At 51.2% G+C, this 22,394-nt stretch overlaps 2 protein-coding genes across 3 annotated transcripts in view; one reads left to right on the forward strand and one right to left on the reverse strand.

Annotated features, from left to right (window-relative positions):
- TNN (tenascin N) overlaps positions 1–9,782 on the forward strand; it is a 69,053-nt gene extending 59,271 nt beyond the window's left edge. The window contains exons 13-18 of the mRNA XM_019647003.1: positions 434–566; positions 988–1,139; positions 3,658–3,754; positions 4,604–4,771; positions 7,114–7,277; positions 9,355–9,782. Of these exons, the coding sequence (XP_019502548.1) occupies positions 434–566; positions 988–1,139; positions 3,658–3,754; positions 4,604–4,771; positions 7,114–7,277; positions 9,355–9,555 (915 nt within the window). The 3' untranslated portion in view covers positions 9,556–9,782. The remainder of the gene's footprint in view (positions 1–433; positions 567–987; positions 1,140–3,657; positions 3,755–4,603; positions 4,772–7,113; positions 7,278–9,354) is intronic.
- Positions 9,783–17,810: 8,028 nt separating this feature from the next.
- The window catches only part of KIAA0040 (KIAA0040 ortholog), a 31,537-nt gene continuing 26,953 nt past the window's right edge, over positions 17,811–22,394 (reverse strand). Inside the window, exons 2-3 of one of the 2 annotated variants that reach the window (XM_019648443.1) lie at positions 21,539–21,721; positions 17,811–21,302 (exon numbers count right to left, since the gene is read on the reverse strand). In XM_019648443.1, the coding sequence (XP_019503988.1) occupies positions 20,879–21,169 (291 nt within the window). In that variant the 5' untranslated portion in view covers positions 21,170–21,302; positions 21,539–21,721 and the 3' untranslated portion in view covers positions 17,811–20,878. The remainder of the gene's footprint in view (positions 21,303–21,538; positions 21,722–22,394) is intronic. The other variant, XM_019648434.1, reaches the window with a different exon arrangement.

Here is a 22,394-nt window from a genome sequence, read left to right on the forward strand (position 1 = left end):
AAAAAGAAAGGGTATATTGATTTATTCGTTATCTCGGTTAATGCTTAGGACAGCCCTGCTAGAGGAAGTAAGACAGGTTCTTGAGAAACCAACTGTCTACCTGCCTCACTTCCCCTGTTCACTTCTCAGCCTGGCATTGAGTGCTCCCACGTGTGTCTGGAGGGCCGAGGTCCCCAGTAGATTGGCCGGTGCTCCCCAGTGGTGCTGCCTGGTGCTGGCTCCTGGCTGGTGCTCCCAGCAGTGCCGACTGTCCACAGCGTGGCCCTGCAGAGCAGTGGCTGGGACCCACTGGGATCCTGGGCTGCCACTGAGCCCCCCAAAAGACAAAACACTGCGCTGTGAGAGAGCTTCTGTCACTAGCAGAATGCTGCGGACACCTAGAGTGCTGGAGGGGACACACTGAATGTCTACGACTGTCTCTTTTGTTTGGTAGGAGCTGCAGCTCGGACAAGGGGACCAGAAGTTTGAGTTGCAAGGCCTTGAGCAGGGCGTCACCTACCCCGTCTTCTTGGTTGCCTTTAAGGGTGGTCGCTGGAGCAGGAATGTATCCACCATCCTTTCCACAGGTAACGTGGACTCCCGCGCTCAGAACGAGAGTGCAGGAGGAGGAGCATTCCAGAGGCCAGCAGTGCTGCCCGCGGGGGAGCGAGTGGCTGCAGAGCTGCGCTCCCTCTAGGCGTGGGAAACGGGGGCAGGAGAAATCCATCCTGGGAGAGACTACACAGGGGAGCGACATGGAGTGTTATTTTGGGGGGGAGTTGGGTCAGGGGAGGAAGTGATGTGAACGTCCTTATTTCTGGTCCGTTTAGAGGGTTCGATGAGAGGAGAGTGAGTGAGAAAAATAAGATGTGAGGATGCGGAAGGAGCAAAGTGGTAGGAGGTTGTGAGTAATCCTAAACCAATAAATTAACTTAAAACAGGGACTCGCCCCATGGCCCTTCTTCCTGCCCGTCTCTTAACAACGCGTCCCCTCTGCTTGGCTCCCAGTTGGTGCCCGTTTCCCACACCCTTCGGACTGCAGTCAAGTTCAGCAGAACAGCAACGTCGCCAGTGGCCTGTACACCGTCTACCTGCACGGCGACGCCGGCCAGCCCCTGCAGGTGTACTGTGACATGGACACGGATGGAGGCGGATGGACTGTGAGTCCCGCAGAGCCCCGGGAGCTCCAGGCAGCTCAGCCCGGGCAGCTCTCACGCTTCACAGGAACGTCGCTCGCCTGCAGCTGTGTGTAGAGAGATCCCACCCCACCGTAAGAATAGGACCGGAAGTAGTTCACACCTGGGACAGAGCAGGCGTGGTTAGGCTAAGGCTGATGGCTGTGAGGGCCCTTGGGTCTGTCACCATCGCATAATGCCCTATACGCATGTCTTACCCACGTTTTACTCTCCCCAAAGCACTCGCATAAACAAGATCCTCACACAAAAGCTGTAGAGTGAGAGAGATTATGATTCCGATTTGATAGACATGTAAAGTGAGGCCCACAAAGAGCTGTGTCTTGGCTAAGTCACGCGAGTAAGGGACAAAGCTCGGACCAGATTTCAGGACTCCAGCCTCCTTCCCCGTGGGTCATGTCAGGCCATCCAAGATGGAAACGCAGGACCTCCCTGGGAGCTCAGGCCTCTGAGCTGGAGCCCGTTGTCCAGGTTCTTCATCCTGGCTCCTTGGTACAGAAACGATGCTTTGGGACTTGGCATTTGGGAGGCTAAGCCCTGACAGAGGGAGAGCCGGCAGTGCTGATGGTCCCTCTGCCAGGTGGAGGTTTTATTCTCTTGGGCCATTCTCTGCTTAAACCACACGGCACCTTCTCTGATTGTAGCAGCCTGATCCAGTTATCGGATGAGCTGCCTCGGAGGGTTGCATGTGATCCTTCCATCTCCTCCAGCCCCCTCTGCCTGTGCCTGAGCAGACGGAGGTGCTCACTGCCCCAGACTAGCGTGCAGCCTCACCCGCTGGGCATCCACAACTCCCTGTGAGCAGGAGAAAGCATGACCTGATGGTGCTCTAACTGTCTTCATTTACATGTTCGCTCAGGGGCCCGGGAAACCAAAGACACTTGAGCAGCCATGGATAAAATAATGCCATCTGATGAGCAGCAGCGGAGAGCGTTTATTACCTGCACAGCTGCATCTGATGGCTGAAAGGCAGTAATTGGGTTGAATGGGGGCAATTCCCGATTCATTTATAAAAATATTGGAACAGAACATAACATGGGAGGTCTTCCACCTGAACATGCAATTCCAGCCTTCTAGAATTCCAGAATCGTTTCTCTGGCTAGCTAGGATGGCGTTTAGCTTGGCTCTCTCAAGGTCACGACATGTATATATTACCAACTCCAATAGCATACACAGGCATGGTTAGCCTCTGGGCACTTTTCAGGTTTACTTCATATAAAAGAATCCAATTGACTCTGACCAGAGCTTCCCCAAATAGAGGAAGCTCTGAAAAGAAAGCAGCCCATACTCTCATAATAGTACCCAGTCCTGCCTCCCTTTCCTCACTTCTCACTCATGCTTCAGCCCATTCCATTGGCTCTGCCATCACGTCTCACCAACACCGCCTTTGCTAAAGTCACCAGTGATTCCATGTCCCTAAATGCTGTGGGCGGTTTAGGCCTCGTGATCCGTGACCTTTGACCAGCATATGACGCCACTGACCACACCTTTCTTTTTGTGGCCTTGGTGACCCCACATTTTCCTTGTTGTCCTTCCGTATCTCTGGTTGTTCCTCTCTCTCCTTAATGAACCGATCCTTCTCCATGTGGCGGTTCTGTATTGGAGGTCCTCAAGGCTAGCGTCAAGGCCATTTTCTCTTTTCAGTTCCTGTTTTATTCCTGGTGGTCTCATCCTTTCCAATGGCCTCATTTTATTCTTCATGTCCCGGTGGCTTCCTGTATCAGTTACAATATAGTCGGCTATGCTGCAACAACAAACCAAATTCCAATGATTTAAAACTTAAAAAGTTTTTTTTCTCACATGTGATCTTCTGTGGGTTTGGCAGTCCCTCCTGAGTGGTGACTCAGAGATTCAGGCTGATTCCCACTTGTGGCTTTGCCCTGTCAGCACTTGGCCTTCACCGAGGCACGGTGGCTCATGGCCGTGGAAGAGAGAGCATGGAGAACCCGTCACCCTTCCTGCTCCCACATACAGTCCTGTGGCTGGGACCAGCCACATGGCTCTGGCTTAAGGGCAAAGAAGGCTGAAAAGGAAGTCTTCCTGTATCCTGGGGCTCTCCCTGGGGAAACGGGACTCGGGGAACACCTGGCGTCGTCTCAGACACACTCTCCCCTTTGTAAGTCTAGGCCAGACCTCTCTATAGAACTGCAGCCCTTGCATTCAGCTGCTCCTGTGGCATCTTCACGCGCCAGGATACCTCAGAAGTGTTTCACACTTGCCGTGTCCCCAAGCTCACGATGCGCTCAGAAAACCCGTCTTCTCTCAGAGCCCACACCTCAGTGAGCGGCCGCCTAGAGCAGTCAGCCAGAACCACAGAATCACTGACTTCCTCCCCTCGTTCAGTTCCCCTTTCAGCCCATCACCACATCTGTCCATTTTACCTTCTGTCTGTTTTCAGGGCAGTCCCAGCTCAAGCCACTGTCCCCTTTCCCTCAGTCGTGACTGTTCACATGTGTCAGAGTGAAACGTCTGTCTCCCTTCTCAGGTCTTCCAGAGGCGGAACACCGGGCAGCTGGATTTCTTCAAGCGCTGGCGGACCTACGTGGAAGGCTTTGGGGACCCCAGGAAGGAGTTCTGGCTTGGTATGATCTTTGGGAACCCAGGAGGGCTGGGTTGTGAAAGGGAGATTTCCCCCTCGAAAAGCTGGCCAGGCAGCTCACCACAGTCAGGAAGAGGCCCACGTGACAGGGACACGCTGAGCGGCCTGCCGACCTGTGTGTTGGCGGGGCCTTGTCGCTGGGAAGGTTCTCAAGCTCTGGGCTTGGGAAAGGGTCAGCCTGCCCCAGGGGGTATTTATGTTGAACCTGAGCCCCACAGGATCTGCCTGGAGCCCGAGCTTCTTAAAAACCATGGAGGAGATTTGGATTCTGGGCTGTGATTGGGCATCAGCGTAAGTTGTCCCAGACATTCTGTCGGTAATGCCAGGCGTATGGGCGCCGGTTTCTCTCACTTCCTCCTGCTCTGTTCTGGGTGGATATTCATGGAGAGGGAAAGAGCCGCAAGCACCAACTGGGGAATGGAGGGTTCAGCCGTCATAACCTGGGTACTCGGGGCCTGATAGAGTAGGCGAGGTTTGTGCTTTGCGCGGTCCGCAGTCTCTTCAGAGACCGCAGAGTGCCTGGTCGATCTCCTCTCCCACTTGGCAAGATAAGTGGACGGCAAATGGGACGGCTGATGCCTTAAGCGATGGCGTCAGTGGGTCAGGGTCATCCTATGATGACCCGCACTGTGCCTGCCCACAGGACGTGGCTTCCACACTCAGTGGCCTGACTGTGCCCAAAAAATAATAAGGGAAAATAAGCTCCCCTAAAGAGAAAGTGGGGGGGCAAGGCCCCCATTAACGGAGGAGGTAGAGGCTAGAAAGCCTCGGATGCCCGTGGTGAATGCTCACACCCATCGACTGACTGGTGGTCGGACATCCTCGTTTTCAGGACTTGACAAGCTGCACAATCTCACCACTGGCAGCCCTACCCGGTACGAGGTGAGAGTGGACCTGCAGACAGCCAATGAGTCCGCCTACGCCGTGTATGACCTCTTCCAGGTGGCCTCCAGCAAGGAGCGCTACAAGCTCACAGTTGGGAAATACAGAGGCACCGCAGGTGAGAAAGTTCTTTCCTGCTCTGCTCTTGCTCTGTGTCTAAGCCCTGGTTTGCCGCATGCTGTGGATCTGGGGGCTGGAGTGCTCTGCGAAGGCGAATTGTCCTCGTTGGCAGTGGAGGTCCTGCTCCCTGCAGGGGGTTAGGGGTAAACCAAGTCGTTAAAGCAATCCTAGGCCATCGTAAAATCAGAACTTGTGTACATTATACGTCAACAGCCACCCCACCTCCAGTCAATGAAAACCCCCTCTCTTATACTCCACAAATTCAGGCCATGTCGGCTGATGAACCCCCATTCTGGGTGATAGCCTGTGTGTGTTATTTAAATAGTTGGCGGCACTTTGCCATAAACAAAGACAGAAAAGTGAAAGTGCTGATTCAAACAATAAAGCATCCATCTCATTAACTTCATACGCAGCTGAGCCGGGAGCGGAATCTTTAGCCTCAATCAGCTGCTCACTGGGTTTAAGCTGGTTGATGGTGTGTTCAGTTCAGTTCTGAAGGGAAAGAACAAAATTGAGCAACGTGACAAATACTGGGATTATACCATTGAGTGTTTTATTTAAGAGGGGAGGGGTGGGTTATCGTTTTAATATTATATTTTAAACCTGAATCTATAGTTTTTCAAACCCTAGTAAATGGGCCTGTTGTTTCATTTTGCATGTTTTTTACTTTGATGTAACTAGGTAGGAATGTGTTACCAGCCAGATCTGCTGACTGTGTAAGACATGGTCACTCCCCTTAGGCTCACATGAAAATGGATAAATAGTCATATAAGGTAACTTTTGCAGAGTCTCATAAGTGAGGCAAGGCAGTGGGCATTGACTCTTGAAACCGTGCCGGCCTTCTCAAAATTGTCTGCTCGACAACCTGTAATGGCAAAAGACCGAATAGACACCATGATACGAGGTATCTGACTGCTAACACAAAATTTCTTTCAGGTTTTCTGATTTAATTTCTTTTTAAATTACATGAATTTTGCATTTGCTCTTGTTTCCCAATGCTTAGCATGGGCCCTGGAGCAAAGTAGGTGAGTTTAAAATACAGTATTTCTGGCAAGACCTTTCTTAACCCTAAGGATGTTTTATATTGTAAAGGATAGCCCCCGAGACCCAAATACTTCCATAGGGGTCAGTGGACTGGTGAGCCTGGTGACACGGTGACATGAGAGGAGACGAACTGGGAGGGGCAGGCACCTTGACAATCCCTGGAGTCTGACCTCTGTGAGTGTGTTGCCTCATGGGGCTAGGAGGTGCCCGACCCCCCGCGCAGGCTGGGGTCCAACAAGAATATATATGTGAAGGTGACTGGTAAACTCAGAGACCGGATGTAAATATAAGTGTTGTTAGAGTGGGAATAGAACTTAATGAAGCTTGGGATTGATATGGGCCCTTATTTCCTTTTATGAGCTGAATTAAAAAGTAAAGTTAAAAAAGGATGACAAATACGATGGGAAAATAGCAGAAGTACCAGTAAAATAATTAGTTTCCAGACAGGATGTGATGAGTCACCGATGCGTATATGTGAGCCCAGGAAGGCTCTAGAAGTTCAGGCTTGTGTGCTCGGAGGGGTGAGGGAGGTTTAACAAAGAGACTCTTTCCTAGGAGTGGGTTGAGCTGGGCTTTGAGGAGCGGTTAGCACTTGGAGCGAGGAAGGGCAGAGAGAAGCCGGCGAGCACAGTGGACTGTGAGATTGTGCCGGGAACAGCCACGTTACAGGCCTGCAGAGCCAGCAGGAGCCATGCGCCCCCGTGTGGTAGGAAGTGGGACGTGAGGCCTGAGATGATGGAGGCCTGCGCTTCAGTAGGGCCAGGAAGGCTGCTGTGTTCATAGAGGTCCAACGAGATGAGACGAGGCCCAGGGCGGCAGCCATGGGAGCAGGGGTGCATGTAGTGACCTTCAGAAGCCGGGCTTGTGAAAAGCGTACTGCGGGATTGCCGAGTGGTTCTCTGGGTGGCTGGGACGATGTTTGAGCTAAGGCAGGGAGGGTGGGAGAGGGGGTAGCTTGTGAGCAGGGTGCTCGGACACTGTGGGGAGAGCCCATGAGTTTGATATTGGATATGTGGCTATTTCACATGACTGTGAAGCTCCGGAGTGAAAATGTTTTTAAGGCGATTGGAGAAACAGGCCTGAAATTTGGATGGCAAAGCAGGAAAGAGAATCTGTCATCTGCATCAGGGTCTTGTCTTGGCCATTTTGAGAGCAGGGTCCTGTGACATAACTGACTGGATCCTGGGCATTTTCATGCCTAGAGAGTTTCCTGCTGAGTCGTCTTTCAGCCCAGAGTATGGTCACCCCTCAGTGGTGAAACTTGGCCTCTCACTGCTCATGTCTTCTGTCCTGCAGGGGATGCTCTCACTTACCACAACGGATGGAAGTTTACAACTTTTGACAGAGACAATGATATCGCCCTCAGCAACTGTGCCCTGACGCATCATGGCGGCTGGTGGTACAAGAACTGCCACTTGGCCAACCCCAATGGCAGATATGGAGAGACCAAGCATAGTGAGGTAGGTGACAGGTGAACATCTTATTTTGTCCCAGGCTCTGCCCACATTCAGTTCCCAAAGTGACACCCTCCATCTCGGTTTGGCTGCCTTCTCCTCCCGAGGCTTCCAGTCAGGGCAGTTGTGCTTTTTTTCCAGCTTCTGTGGCCTTGAGGTCAAGGCCCCCCCCCCCGACCCATCTGTGACAGCCCCCCACACACTGCGTTCCCTCCCCTCCCCCCTCTCCCGCTCACGTGCTGCAGTCTTGAGTGCAGGCGGGTGGGAACTCAGGCTACCCACTGCTGAGTAAGAGACACATGACGTGGGTCCCATACTATCTCACTCGACCAGTTCACACATGGACACTCTGTTAGTCAGTTCGGGCTGCTGTAAGGAAATACTGTAGCCTGGGGGGCTTAAACCACAGACGTGTACTCTCACTGTTCTGGAGGCTGGAAGTCCAAGATCAAGGTGCCGGCAGATTCAGTCCCTGGCGAGAGTTCTTTTCCTGTGTCCTCAGGTAGTAGAGAGAGAAAGAGCGGTCTGGTGTCTCTTCCTCTTGCTGGAATAATAATCCTCAGAATCCCATCATGAGCGACCCAACCTGATGACCTCACCCAACCCTAATTACCTCCCAGAGGCCCCACCTCCCAGGACCATCGCACAGAGGATTAGGGCTTCCACACGTGCATGGAGGGGGGCAGGCACAAACATTTTCCAATTCTTTCTAGTTGTTCTCCCAGTTAAACCAGAGCTGTTTTCCTCAAGTCTTTTGATCACCAGGAAAACAAAGTCTTCCTTAGGTCAGACCCACTTTTGGGGCCATTTCATCCCAAACCACCTAGTGTTGGCCCAGCGCACGATGCTAAGCCGGTCTCCCCAGGCGAGCAGGAGGCACACCGGCTGAGCGCTCTCGAGGCCGCCTCTCCCCTGCCTTACTCTGAATCTTTCCTGCCAGCAATTTCTCAAACCTCCACGACCTGTGAACATTATCTTGACTCCTCACCAGCTTCGGGCATCTCCTGCCCGCCTCTTCTTGGCTTCTGGAAAGTTGCATCTTTGTTCCTACTCATCATTAATCCATCCCCTCCATGAACTCTCCAAGGCCCCATTCTGGGTTTCTAATCTCCCATCCTGGGTCCTGCTTCCAGCGTCCAGGAAGCCACCTCTCCCTAGTACTCACCTTGCACCGATTTCACTGTAAGTATGAGCACACCTAACGTTCAGGTTCATTTCGAGTACTTTGGTCCCGACCAGGTAGCGGGGACTCCTGATGCTTTCGTGATTTTTCCAAGGGAAGAAGAAATGTGTCCCCAGGGAAGCTAAGAGGGGTCGGCCCATGAATCATGGTGGCAGCATGTAGGCTGACACAGGGGGTAAGGAAGCCTGTGATCAGAGATCAGATATTTGAAATCAGCAGCCAGCATGCCCTAAACCATCCCTATATTTGCTAATAAAAGACATTCATCTGGTTAATGTGCTTTTCACAGTCTGCAAGGCATTTAGCTTCTTGTTTATTATTTACCTCACAAATTAAAATACGTAAAATTGGTCACTTGGGCTCTTTATTGGCCAGGTTGCAAGGTTATTAAGTGAATTAAATATTATTGTGCTCACTAGTCAAAAGACATAAAATGAAATTTAGTTTTCAGCAGGCTGTTCTTTACCCCAGAGCTAATATCTAAACAGTCTAAATTGAAAATGATTTTACACAATTGGCCAATTAATGTTTATTTTTGCCTTTAATGTTTTGGAAAGGAAAAGAGGGAGGCAAAGATAATTTGATCATTGCTGGCCAGGTTGACCCTGTGTTATCTCTGCTCCTGCTCAGGCCTCACTCACCTCCGGGCCGTCCCACCCAGGTCCTCCAACCATAGGGGACTTCCAAGCCGTCAGCCTGCCTAACCCCAGCTGCCCAGCAGAGGGCGCAAGTATCTAGAACCTGCTCCATTTCCCTTGTAAAGACCCCAGGCCCCCTCTTTTTTTCTCTCCCCTAAGCAGTGAGTGTGTGATTTCCTTGGCAAAGAAGCATTCCTTTGTATCATAACCCACCCTGCGCACCTCCCAAGGGCCTCTTCTTGATGTTGGCTTGTTTACGTAGGGGGTGAACTGGGAGCCGTGGAAAGGACACGAATTCTCCATTCCTTATGTGGAGTTGAAAATCCGCCCTCGTGGCTACAGCGGGGAGCACGTCCTGAGCACGAAGAAGCAGATGCTAGGAGAAACATCCGAGAACATTCTGATGGCCGATCTGAGCAATCGTCGCCCGAGGCAAGACCAGCCCTGGGTTGGGGCTGCATAGCTTGGGGTGAAGTGGATTGTGGTGACTGGTTAATGGAAGTTGGAGGGATGGTCATAGTCTCTAGTTCCTGAGACGCTGGATAACCTGCAGGACAAAGAATGTCATTGAGTTCCACACCATAGAGGGTAATTCCCCGCCACCTGCATTTTTGCCCATCCACGAGGTGTGACAATTAAGTTCGCGAACTTGTTGCAACGAAGTTGCTAACCTCTTTTTTGATATCAGAGGGATTATTCATTATGAATTTGTACCAACTGGACAAACAGTTAACCAAGTTTACTATTTGGAAGTGCTAAAAAGGCTGCGTGACAAAGTTAGATGACCTGAACTTTTTGCCAACAATTCATGGCTCTTGCATCACGACAATACACCAGCTCACATGGTCATTGTGAGGGAGTTTTTAGCCAGAAAACAAATAACTGTATTGGAACACCCTCCCTACTCACCTGATCTGGCCCCCAATGACTTATTTCTTTACCCGAAGATAAAGGAAATATTGAAAGGAAGATATTTTGATGACATTCAGGACATCAAGGGTAATAGGATGACAACTCTGATGGCCATTCCAGAAAAAGAGTTCCAACATTGCTTTGAAGGGTGGACTAGGCGCTGGCATCCGTGCATAGCTTTCCAAGGGGAGTACTTCAAAGGTGACCCTAGTGCTATTCAGCAATGAGGTATGTAGCACTTTTTCTAGGATGAGTTTGCGAACCTAATTGTCTGACCTCATATACTGGGAGCCTAAACACCAACGCAATAGTAGTTGCACAGTGTGAATGGGAAAGACAGCACTGGAACTGCAAAGGTTTTTCAGCCTATCTTCAGTAACAAGTATACGGGATCAGGGCAAAAAAAAAGTCTAGCACTTTACCTACTGGAAATCTCTGGAAACTGATATATATTTATATATATTTAAAGCTTTGTATTAGCAAAGCTCCTTTCTAGAAAGAAACACCAAAGAGGGGTTCTATTTATGACCAGGGTTTTTCTGTGGGGAAATCAGTGACCATTGATGTACCTCAAATTCCTAATCAAGAAGAAGAAAATAATAATAAACCACATGATTAAAGAAGAATCGCCTTGTGTTATTTTTCCCACATAAGGGCACTTGAATTCTAAATTTGGCCTAAGTGCAGGTGGAGGTGAAATGTGTGCATCACAGTGGACTTGGGTTGGCTGTGGCTTCTTTCTTGCGTGGTGGCCAATAATGGTATTTGGAAGCAAAAGTGAGTGGGAGAGACAGATGCCCTAAAAGCTGAGTCCCCCTCCAGGACTGGGGTGTCGCTTACTGCCTTGGCTTCTTCCAGTTTTCATCTCTGGCTGAATGCCAAGCCATACTCTCAAGACAGTTTTTGTCAACCTTGAAATTTTTCAGCACTCCCCCCGACCCTACCCCCCCACACACACACAGTGAGCAATGCCTTTAACAACTGCTGGAGCTGATGGTGGGTGCTCTGAATCAAGGGATGGGGCTGATTGTTAAAATGTGCCTGTATGTGGCTCGTGGATTCCACAGGAATTTAAGTGTCTGCCTGCTTCTTACCAGGCAGTGTGCTTGGCACTGGGGAAACAGGTGAGCTCAGTGGTGAGTAAGCTAGACATGGTCCTTGCACTAATGGAGTGTGTGTGCTGTAATTCATGCATTCATGCATTCATTCATTTATTCAACAGATACTGAGCCTCAGTGTGTGCCAGGCTCTGATGCTAGAAACATAATATTCCTGTCCCTGTGCTTATTTTCTATTGGTGGAACTGACGATAAACAGTACGGAAATATACAATTCCAAGAAGTGTTAAGTGCCCTGGAAGAAAACTACAGGAGGATTAAGATGGAGGTAGAGACAGGTGCTGGAGCTGGGGGGCTACGCAGGCTTCTCCGAGGAGGACATATTTGCAGAGACCTGCCCGAGTTCTTAAGCCTCGATTCAGCTTCATCAGGCAGAAGGCTGAGCGCACTTCCTCTGTACAGCCTCCCAGTTCTGAGTCCTCTCATCCTCTGTTTGCATATAAGTTCCTCACCTTGATGACTCAGGGGTCTTGTGATCACCCCAGCAGGGGCAGGCTTCTTAGAAAAGAAGGGCCTCCTTTGCAAAGTGGATCAAACCCTGAAGTGACCCAGAGCCGGTGGTGGTGCCAGTTGGCAGTACGTCCTGACTTTGAACACGCTCGTCAAATGTGCTGAGCCTCATCCTCAGAGCTTCTGACTCTGGGTCTGGACTAGGGCTGCTGTTGGATCGCTGACCACTCTGAGTAGCTGATGGTCTTTTCGCTCAGGAGGCATCTGGGATGGCAGCAGCACAGCCCCGTGTCCACTGACCCCAGCGTCTGTCCACCACTGGCCAAGACGAGGACTCGTGGGAACCTGGAGTTGTTTCTTGCATTCTTTCACCTGTAGGACCCATGCTGCCCTGAAGGTTCAGCGGGGAGAACACCTCAGCCGACCCTTCAGGGGTTCTACAGGGGGCAGAGAAGGAAGGAGAGGGAAGCTCCTTTTCAAAGGACGTTTGTCTGAGAACCGTCCAGCCCTAAACCTCCGTGCCTAAGCCCATTTAACGTGACCGGCCCTGGCAGCCCCCGCTCTGGTCGCTGAATATGGGCCTCAGGAATTGCTTCCTGGATAAACCTACTTTTCAGAGGGTCAGGTTGTGAGCCATAGGGCCTTTGAAGCTTTAAGGGCAGTTTCCACCCTAAAGGACAAAGCAAAGCAAATAGCTGTCACAGAAGGGACAGGCTGCCTGCCGGGCACGAGGGTAGAAGCCAGGACAGAAGTATCATGAGCATTCGATAAAGTCTCCGAGCCATTGCCAATTCCACACGAGACACTAGCAAAGCCCGTGTGCTCAGTGTGGTGGGTACATACCATGGCAGCGAGATGGGGCGACTGAGTCAACGGGGGTATGGAGTGGGCCCTGTGAGCAGAGCAGGGGTGCCAGAGAGAGTGTCATGGGTGTGATGTCGGCGATAGGTCTGGAAGGATGAACCAGTTTGCAGGGCACCTCGAGCAAGGGAAACTTGGTGACAAAGAAGAGAAAGGGTGGAGCTTGGTGAGTTTGAGGGAGGAAAGCGGTTTGCTGGTGGGTTGAGGGGAGCTTGGTGGGGGCCACGCTGGAGCGATGGGCGGGGACTCCTGTCTGGGCCACGAGATACCTCGGTTCTCAGCTGGCACTGCTCATTGGAATCAGCTGGAGCTGTTATGTACCTGGGCCTTGCTGCACCTCCGGGGACTCTGCTTCAACGAGTCTCAGCTGAGCCCTGTTTGCCTGCGCTTTTTAAAGCTCCCAGGGCAGGTGTTGAGGGCAGTTTGGGGGAAGTGCAGAGGTTCACGGTAATGACTTTCTTGGCCTGCGGCAGAAATCCTGGGAAAGCGGAGAAGGGCTCAGATTAAAGAGATATTTAGGAGGAGGAGTCAACAGGATTTGAGGGGATGGGTGGTAAAAGCAGGGGCGGGGGTCCCGTTACCGGGGACTTAAGAGCTGGTTCTTGACAGTAGCTTCCTCTGGGAATAGCGTCCGAGCTTGTGTTTGTCCTAAGACGCTAAGAGCTCTGCTTTTTCACTTAGAGCTCTCAGGGATTCAAGGATCAATTAAAGCCAGGCAATGCTGAAGCAGCCAGGGAGAAAGACAAGAATGACCCGAGGGATTGTGATCAAGGGGATGCCAGGTGTGGTGTGTGGAGAGAGCGAGAAGTGGAGAGAGCGAGAAGTGGACAGGCAGCGATGCAGAAGAGGTACACCGCGGCAGAAGGAGAAACAAGTGTACATAATGAAAAGCTCTTGGCAAAACTTAATCATTTGCTGGAGGAAGCTCTTCGCTGAAAAAATTTCCAAGTCATTCCCTTGAGCCCGTCCCCAGGGCGGTGGAAAGAATCAGAAAACGGTTTCTGTCAACAAGGAACGCGGATCGATATAATTGGGGCCAGCTGCCCAGAGCAGGAGGCACGCTGTACCCAGACAGGCCAGAAGGTGGCAGTGTTGCCCCAGCGGGAACCTCTCGCTTGGACGCCACTTTCCTCCGTAAAGGTGCGTTCTGGGGAGTCCCGACTTTTCTTCCTTTCTGGATAACATGGTTTGAGAGTCAGCCTGTGGGCTACGGCTCAGCATGCAGCCTGTGCTGGGTGTTGTGTAGGCGGTGTTGCTGCTGAACTAAGGCACAAAACAGGTAACTGGGAAATACCTTGACCCTCCCCCTCCACAAACACCTGGTGCTCTGGGCTGGGTGGTGAGACGGGGGATTGGGGCTGTTGGCATGATGAAAGGTGAGGGGGCCACCCCTGGAGGAGATGTTAGGCAGTCCCTAAAATGTAAATAAATCCACTTCCCAAAGTCCCTCTGTTAGCGGGCTTTTTTCTACTGGAGAAACAGGAAATGAATGGGTTGTTTCAATTTCAACGTTGTATAAAGAAGTTAGGTTCCCAGGTTAAGCCTGATTATTCTATAATACAAATTGCTGTGCAGTTGTGACAAATAGAAGACAACGGTATTGCAGTGTTGTAATTTAAATAAAAGAAGGGGGGGAAACGGAATGAAAATCGCTCTTGATTTTGGTAAGTGAAGAAAATTAGCTTTCATTAGAGAAGGAGGGGGAGGCAGAGGAGGCTGCAGTGGGTTACCTACAGGAGACATCCGGGGCCTCTAAAGGCTTGCGGGCAGAGCCCTATACTGGACTCAGTACACTCCTGACGCAGAGGAGGTGTCCCTGTGCGCTAGCAGTCTTTCAGGAGCCAAGTTCAGCAGGTGGGCCTGGGGCCCGGTGCCCAGTGTGTGGAAGGGGCGCTGGGTAGGTGTCTGAAGGTGTTGGTCTCCATGGCAGCTCTGGGTGAGTTGCTTTCTTTCTCTGGGCCTTGTTTTCTTCGTCTATAAAATGGGAATGACATCAGCCCCTGTTGTGCTGCGTCGGCAGCTGTAAGAATCAAACGGGGTCATGAGAGGGCTCTTACGTGATTGAAAGCACCTGGAAAGGCACCTGGGTCTTTAGCCTTTGATTCAAAACTTCTGGATTTTCTTTTTTCCCCCTCTTGATACAGAGGGTATCTCTAGCCAGCTCTAAGGTATATGGGCGATGAGTAGCCTCCAGCTGGATTGCTGTGGTTCACTTATGGAAGAAAGACAAAGGGCAGAGTGAGAAACGAAGGCTATGAGAGGAAAAGGAGAATCTATGTGCATTTCAGAAAGGGCTTCCTTGGGGAAGATAGGAACTGAGCTGTGAGCCGTGAAAGGCAGGAACAGGTGAACCATGGGGGTTACATGGACCCTCCCTGGCAGCATTTCCCAAACTGTGTTCTTTGGAACCCTTCCTTCTCCAGATGCAAAAGTTTTCATGGACCTCAAGGAAGAGTAGAAAAGTACACAGTATGCAGTGCTTTCCAAACTTATATGACCATAGAATTTGCTTGTTTCCTGAGTATCTAGTTAGTGTTTCTCAAGGTGTGGCTCAGAGACGACTGGCATTTGCCTAGAGCACTTGCTAAGAGAGCAGGTAGTCTGGCCCCATCCAAGACTTAATAAATCCAGCAAAAAGGGCAGAGAGAGACACCCAGTGGTTCTTTTTCTTTCCTCTCCCCCATCAATGCATTTATTGAGCATGTTGTATATACCAGGCTGCATATTGGAGATATAGTGGTGAATAAGGCAGTTACAATTCTGGCCTCATAAACGTTAATTCTAACATGGGTGGGAGTGGAGTGCTTTGAATAAGGATCATACACAGGTGCCATATCGTCTGATCTTGCTGTGATGGGCAAAGTTCGTGTGGTCAGGGAAGCTCTCCTGTAGGCAGTGATATAAAACCTGGAACACTGCACAGAAACATGTTTGTAACAACAATGAAGGCTTAGGGTCATGAATACCCTTCATCTGTCCCATGAGCATGGCAGTCTTGACCCTAACAGATTCGTGAATATCACAGAAAACCCAATGAGCCTTTAGCACGTTCCGCCTGAGGACCAATTATCTGGATGGATGTTCTAAGGGAAACACTCCCGTGAGGTGAAAAAGACGCTGATGCAAATGCTTTCCTGATCTGGCCACCAGGGGGCACTGTCACCCTAGGGTGGTGTGGCTGTGGGCCGAGGGGACGAGCCCAGGCCAGATAAACTCACCGGTCACAGACTGCAAACGGGAGCCCTTATTCATGGAGTATTGATCATGCTGCAGACAGAGCAGCGTCTGGTGAAATTAGGAATGTATTGCACCAAGGGGAAGAGAAAATGGACTTTGTTTTAAACCCCGATCTCATTTGAACTGTCTACACCCTAAGACTCGATGGACTCTTGCTTTCTTCTTGAAACTTTCTCCCCCTTTGACTTCTGGAACACAACTCCCTCATGATCTTCTGTCTATACTTAATAATAACAGCTAACACTTACTGAGCACTTACTATAAGCCAGGCCCTGTCTGTCTGACATGCGTCGGACCCATTATCTCATGTACTCCCCTGTCCCTGTGGTAGGTACTGTCACTAACTCTACAGGAAAATTTTGCAGGGATGAAGTTCATGGGCCTACGTCACCTGACTAGTGGGAGCTGGAGTTAGTCTCAGAATCCGTGCGACCCTCGTCCTGAGCCCACCATGCCGACGGTGGTCCTAGTGTCACCCCCCCCCCCAGGCTGCACGTGCAGGTTGTAGGGTGTACAGATGGTCCCCTCCTTTCCCAGTTTCTTCCTGTCAACTCGGGGCGGTTCCTGTGTGATCTGTCCTGACAGCTCGTCCTGACACCAGCGCTGGAGCTGCGCTCTAGGAAGCAGCGACCACACACTGCATTGGAATGGTCTGTTTGCTTATCTGTCCCTTCAACCAGGCCATGAGCCCCTCCAGACAACCCTGTATCACTGGCTCCTAGTGTGCTTGGCACATAGTCAGGAGTCAAAAATGTTCACGGGATGAAAAGCCTCAAGAAGGAGTTAGGTAACGTGCGTGCATGGCCGTTCCTGAGTGACGCAGCAGAAGTGTTGGAAAACATTGCTTTTGAACCTATGGCAAAGGCCGAAAGCTGTGTTGAAGGGACTCTTTATTTCAGTCTTGTAATCCCGTGACTTTGAATTTGGGAATCATACTGAGGTCAAAGGGCAAGGGGCCCGTGCAGACGGTTCTGGCGAGCTGCGCATGCTCATAACATCGTCCAACCCCATATTCACACCCTCAGGTCAGCGCAGAGCCTGCGCAGGTGGAGCTAGTGGAGTTCAGCTCTGGCCTCCGCTCAGGTGTGCCGCGGCTGCTCCTCCCCCAGGTGGATTCTGAGCCACACTCTGTTCTCTACACGGGAAAGGTTTGGAAGTCCTGGGGGAGAGAACACAGACCAGAATGGAGAGTCTGTCCTCAGGTCGCCGTGGAGAGAGTGGTGGTGGGGCCAGGGTGCAGGAACTTGAAACGACAGAAACAGTCAGCCTGCCTTGGGGGAGGGAAGGCGCGGGCCTTCATTCCTCAGCCCTCGCTGCTGGCCAGCATGTCTGACCACTCCCCCCTCGAGCTCCTGGACCACGTGGCTAGTGAGCAGTTGGACTGTGGCAGGCGTGACTTAGCTGCTGGGCTTTTAATGTTATTTCATTTTAACTTAAATAGCTGTATGTGGCTAACAGTACCATATGGGACAGTGTAGCTATGGAACAGGTGCATCCTTCCTAGTTCTATTGGGCGGCACTGTTCTAGATGGTTTCTGCTCGGATGACCAACTGGGAGGACTGCCGTCAGGGAGGGATCAGGAGCACCGATGTCATTATATTTCATAGTTAGTGCAAAGCTATGGCTGACATGAAAAAAGGTAAACATTTACACATACATACATGTGTCTGTCTGTCATCTATCATCTGTCTTATCTCTCTGTGTATCTATCATCTATCTGTCTCTCTCCCTAGCAGCTACTGTAGAGGCTTTTGATCTCCCCTGCCAGCACCAGAGTTAACTCACAGTTCTGTTTTTACTTAGTTTTTGCTATTTTCCCCTTTTTCCTTTAAGAAGATATCGATTGACCTCACTGAAGGGAATGTTCTCTAAGTGTTGCCAGGGCACACGCGCGCGTTCGCCTGCAGCTGGCACCTCTGAGGGTGCCTGGTCCCCAGGCGTCTGCTGTGCAGGCAGTGGTGTGACTGCATTCCTGCGCGCCTGTGACCTGTGACCCTGCCGGGGGCGGGGGCGGGCCTTTGGTATCCCAGAGGGAGTCATTGCACCCATTGTGTCTGAGTGACGTCTGGGAGAGGGTCGTATCAAATGCCAAGAAAGTATCCGACTCCAGCACGGAAGGAAGTCAGGCGTGGCTTCTTATTTTCAAAGTATTTTATTTAAATAAGTTTTTCTGTTGGTGTGTTTGCATTTTCCAGAAAAATATTGACAAATACTGTACAATTTGGACCATTTATATTCTTCTTGAAAAGGCGACTGCCCTTTCTCTGTATCCTCTCTCCCACTCCCCCCGAGAAATACAACAGCGAATCCATTGAGCCGTGGGGAAGCCCTCCTCTGACTCGGGCTGAAGGTGTGTACAAGCCTGGGGGCTCCTCCCCAAGCTGGTGCTGGTTTGGGAAGTCTCTTTACCATCTGTTTTGTCCTTTATTAGCTTAAATTCCCCTCGAGGCGCCAAGCAAGCTCTAGTCCTCAGGTCCCCCATGGCCAGTGGCAGTCTGGGACAGAGGCCGGGAATGAGTGAACCGAACCTGGAGAGGAGTAGAGGGATGGAGCAGGGCTGGTGCCAGGAGAAGAGGGAGTAAGAGAAGAGGCAAAACGGGAGAGAAGGATGAGCATGAAATGGGAAGAAAAGGGCGTGGACACCAGGACTTGCCTTGGGCTCCTACACACACCCATTTGTTCAACAGAATCACGAGGGCCTCTTATGGACCCGACACTGTTCTAGGTCCTCCAGGAAAGGCTGTCAGGGGAGGCCGGGGTGGGGGACTGACGGGCCTCACTCGAGGCTTAGGTGGCCGGGGTCCTAGGCTATGAAAGCAACAGGACGTGTGTTTTGTGCCTGGAGGTAGAGCAGGTCCATTGTATTAGGAGACAGTGGGGCACTGAACCTGGAGATTAGGCCTTGTCATGCCAGTGACAGCAGACCCGCTGTCTTAATTCAAATGAGCAGCCGGTTGTCATGGCAACCATGTTCCTGGTGCAATCCCTGATCCTGGTGATCTGCTTGCCTAGATCCCATCTGACACCAATCTCAGCCGTCAGCCTCCATGTCTCCCCTAAGTCATCCATTTCGGGGGCGGGGGGATGAGCGCCGGAGACAGGAAGGGGAACGCGTCCTTGAGGGCAGTGGTAGGCGCGGCGAGGCGAGGCTCGTGCGTTCTGTGTGGGGAGATGACTAGTCATCCTGCGATGTCAAGGGGACAGTCAGCTGCTCCATGCATAGCTTTCCATGTGACAAGGGGACAAGGAATCAGAAGGTGCTTCTTCCTCTGGCCACAGCAGCTTAGGAGTAAGAGCCTGAGTGCCCAGGGTAGTTAGGGCCACTTAGGGTGAGAGGGTGGACATGATTGGTCCTAAAATATATGCAGGCCTGAATTATGATTCACAGGATCACCTGCTAGGAGACCTGGTACAGCAGCCACCACCCAGCGCCTGCCCTCCACGGGCCTGGAGTGTACTGGAGGGCAGTTGAGGACCAGGCAGCCCTGGAGAGCAGATAGAGTGCATTTTTTTTCACTAGCACAATCTTATAGAATTTAGCTTTTGCCACTATAAATATCATAGTTTAGCTACATTCTTAAATCTCAATTTCACCACTATTTAGAAGAGTTTCCATGGGAAAATATTTCAAGAGCGCTAGCGACCCAGGAGATTTGCAAATGAACTTGGACAGCACAGCCTACCCCCACGTTGAGAATTACCCATCACTGTAATGTGGCCATAATACAAGCAAAATACCAAGCAGCTCATCGTATGAATGGATTAACTCAACCCCCAAACTTCAGCCTGGCGGGGAGACGCTCTGTGGACCTAGTTTACGCGTCCGCACGGACCTCAGGGCACCCGTGCCAGCCCGGCCCTTGGTGTTGTGTGTACCTTCCTGCAGAATTCAATACCCAACCCCCACCCATTGCAGCACAAGCGGGCTCACTCGGAAAGTCAGTTGGGGAAATTGGTGAGGTATGTAGTTTACCCTTAACATTATCACAAAGCCAACAGCCTCCAGAGACAGTCACGAGTACCAAGTATGTGCAAGGCACTTGCCCGAACCGCAACATAAATATCAATAAACCTCTATATAGCTTGGTCCCGCTTTCACTGAGTGTCTTCTGCAGCGCCCCTGCTGCATGCCAGGTCTCCATTCCCGCCGTAGGCAACCGTGTCCTGTGTGCTTTCTGCGAGGCTGTACCGGTGACTGGCGTTAATTCCTTCCCCGCTGAAAACCTGTGGTTCCACGGGAGACACCTCACTCAGGTGTAGCATCTCTTTCCTCCTGTAAAGCATACTTTGCCCATGGAGAAACCTGGTTTCCTTAGCTCTCTAGGAGTCCCTACCAAGAGCGGTTTGTTCTCGCGTGGAATAGGCGCCTTGCTCAGTGGTTCTGGGGGTAGCGTCTCAAAGACAGGTCTCGGACCACATTAAATACCTACCAGTGGGAATGAGGACCTTGTACGGAGTTGCAGGACCATAGCTTTCAGTGAATTTTGGTCCATCACACTTTACACTTTCCCCTCCAAGGTGCGAGGTCAGAAGCACAGGAACTTGGTGAGTCTGTATCATACAGGGGTGGAGTCTCCCCCAGGTTGCTGGAATGCCCCGTGATGAGGCTTTCCAGTCAAACGTCATGTAGGGATAGGAAGAGGGAAGCACACGTCTCTAACCTGAGTGGTCTGTGGGGAGGATGTGCACCTTGGCTGGTTATAGAACTGCGCGTACGTGCCCGCATCTGGCAGGACCTTCTTGTGGGATGTTTTTGTAAAAGCAGGTAATATACTGCCTTGAATGGGGCTTTGCACAGAGGAGACATCCTAGGACCATTTGATGAACATAATACACTTGCCCAGGTACCCACGTGTGTGTGTGTGTGTGTGTGTGTGCGTGCATGCAAGCACGCGCTTTGAGGAGACATGTCAAGATATGTGGATAAATGTTCCCTGTGCTTTTGCATATGTGGTTTGCCAGAGATAGTTGGAAGGCATGCCTGAGTCTGTGGGGAAGAGCATTGTTGCTGGACACGTAGCTGCCAAGACCGTGCCGACAGCTGTCCACGTGTTCCCTGGGAGTGCCCTCCTGGGGGCCACGCCGCCTTGGCGGAGAAGCTCCTCTGTCCATGTGAGTGCATCAGGCCAGGGATCGCTTCTCCCTCCCCTAGATGGAGTTGGAAGGCGGCCAAGTCCCTGAGGGGCGCACCTCTGCTTCCTGCCTGACTACACCGGCAGCGATGGCCTCTTCTCCATCTGGAGAAGCTTGGGCTGAGCAGAGATCCAGAGGTCTTCCTCAGCCTTCTTTTTCTTCTTTCCCTTGTTTTGCCCTGGCTGTTGGTCACGCTTGCCTGGCCGGTTCCAGCAGCAATGGCAACAGATGAAGGTCAGTGTGATGACCACCAGTAGTGGCAGCGCCAGGATGATACCCAGGCAGACAGTGTTGAAGAGGCCTTCCTCGTGCCTGTTCAAGATGGTATCCCAGATGGCACTGAAGAAGGATTTGATTTTCTCCATGGTGCTCGGCTGGAGAGGTCCTCTGGGAACCTCTCCACTCACTACCAAGTCCCAGGCTCACGAGGACACAGCCTTGCCCACTTGGCACTTACTCCTCTTCCAGCTCTGGCTTTGGGCATGCCACGGATAGCACCTGAAGAGAGCCAGACAGACAAGTCAAGAAAAATGCAGTGGCATGCTCCGCAATTTTTAATAACATCCTAGACTTTAGGCTTAGGAAAGGGGAGGGGATCAAAGATTTCCAGAGTTTGCTAAAATTATATTGAGACTCAAGAAACAAGATAAATACGTGTATGAAGTCAGTAAGTATTAACTAATTCTTACACACTATATTGGGCTTAGGATATAGAAATTAATAGTATATCAGACCTGGCACATAGTAGGTGCTCAGAAATTGTCGCATGAATGAAGCAATGTGTATATTCGGCGTTCTGTTAGGCATTGGCTCTCTGGAGCTCGCCGTAAGAGCAGTTCTCAGTCTTCTCTCCACGGCAGCTCACCGGATAGGTGTGAAACACATACTCCCCACAGGACAGCTTTGTAGCTGATCTTCTGTGAACACAACGGGATATTTTCAACATGTATTGGAGCTTAAGCACGAGACAAAATTGATGTCTTGCTGCCTGTGGTAGGGGACTTGGGCATCCCCAGGTCACGAGGTCATCAGTCCTCATCCAGCCTCATTCCTGCCTTCCTTACCATCCCTTCCTGCTCTCTTCTCTGCGCACCCCGCCCCCCCCCCCCCCCCCCCCCCCCCCGTTACATCCCACTCTTGTGTCTGACAAGGACTCATGGTGCTTTGGGTGTTGGACCATCTGCTGGTTCTCTCTGTTTCTATCTTCCTCTCCCTCATTACCCCTGTCTCTGCTCTCTGTCCCTCAACTAAGTGTTCCCTACTCTCCTTCCTGGCCTGTTCCCTTTGTTTTCAGTGGAAAATGAGCCTTGAAGGCTGCTCAGCCACGGTGCTTGGAAACTCGGATGGGCCGGATGCCTCCCTGCTCCTGTCCTGAGCTCAGCTTACAGCTGGGTCTGCTCTGTTGCTTGTCCAGAGTGGCCCCTCTTCCTTTGGCGCTCCCTCCAACTCTCCACGTGTATCTTAGGCCTCAGCTCTCAAGTATAAGATCTTAGGAGCTCCTTCACCTCTGGTATCCACGGGTTCTTGTGTCCAAATGAGACTCAGAGGACAGGCATAGTTCCAGGAACTTTAAGAGACTTCTTGGAGTAA

Source organism: Hipposideros armiger, unplaced genomic scaffold, assembly GCF_001890085.2.
Source record: "Hipposideros armiger isolate ML-2016 unplaced genomic scaffold, ASM189008v1 scaffold_6, whole genome shotgun sequence".
In the NCBI taxonomy this organism is placed as follows: domain Eukaryota; kingdom Metazoa; phylum Chordata; class Mammalia; order Chiroptera; family Hipposideridae; genus Hipposideros; species Hipposideros armiger.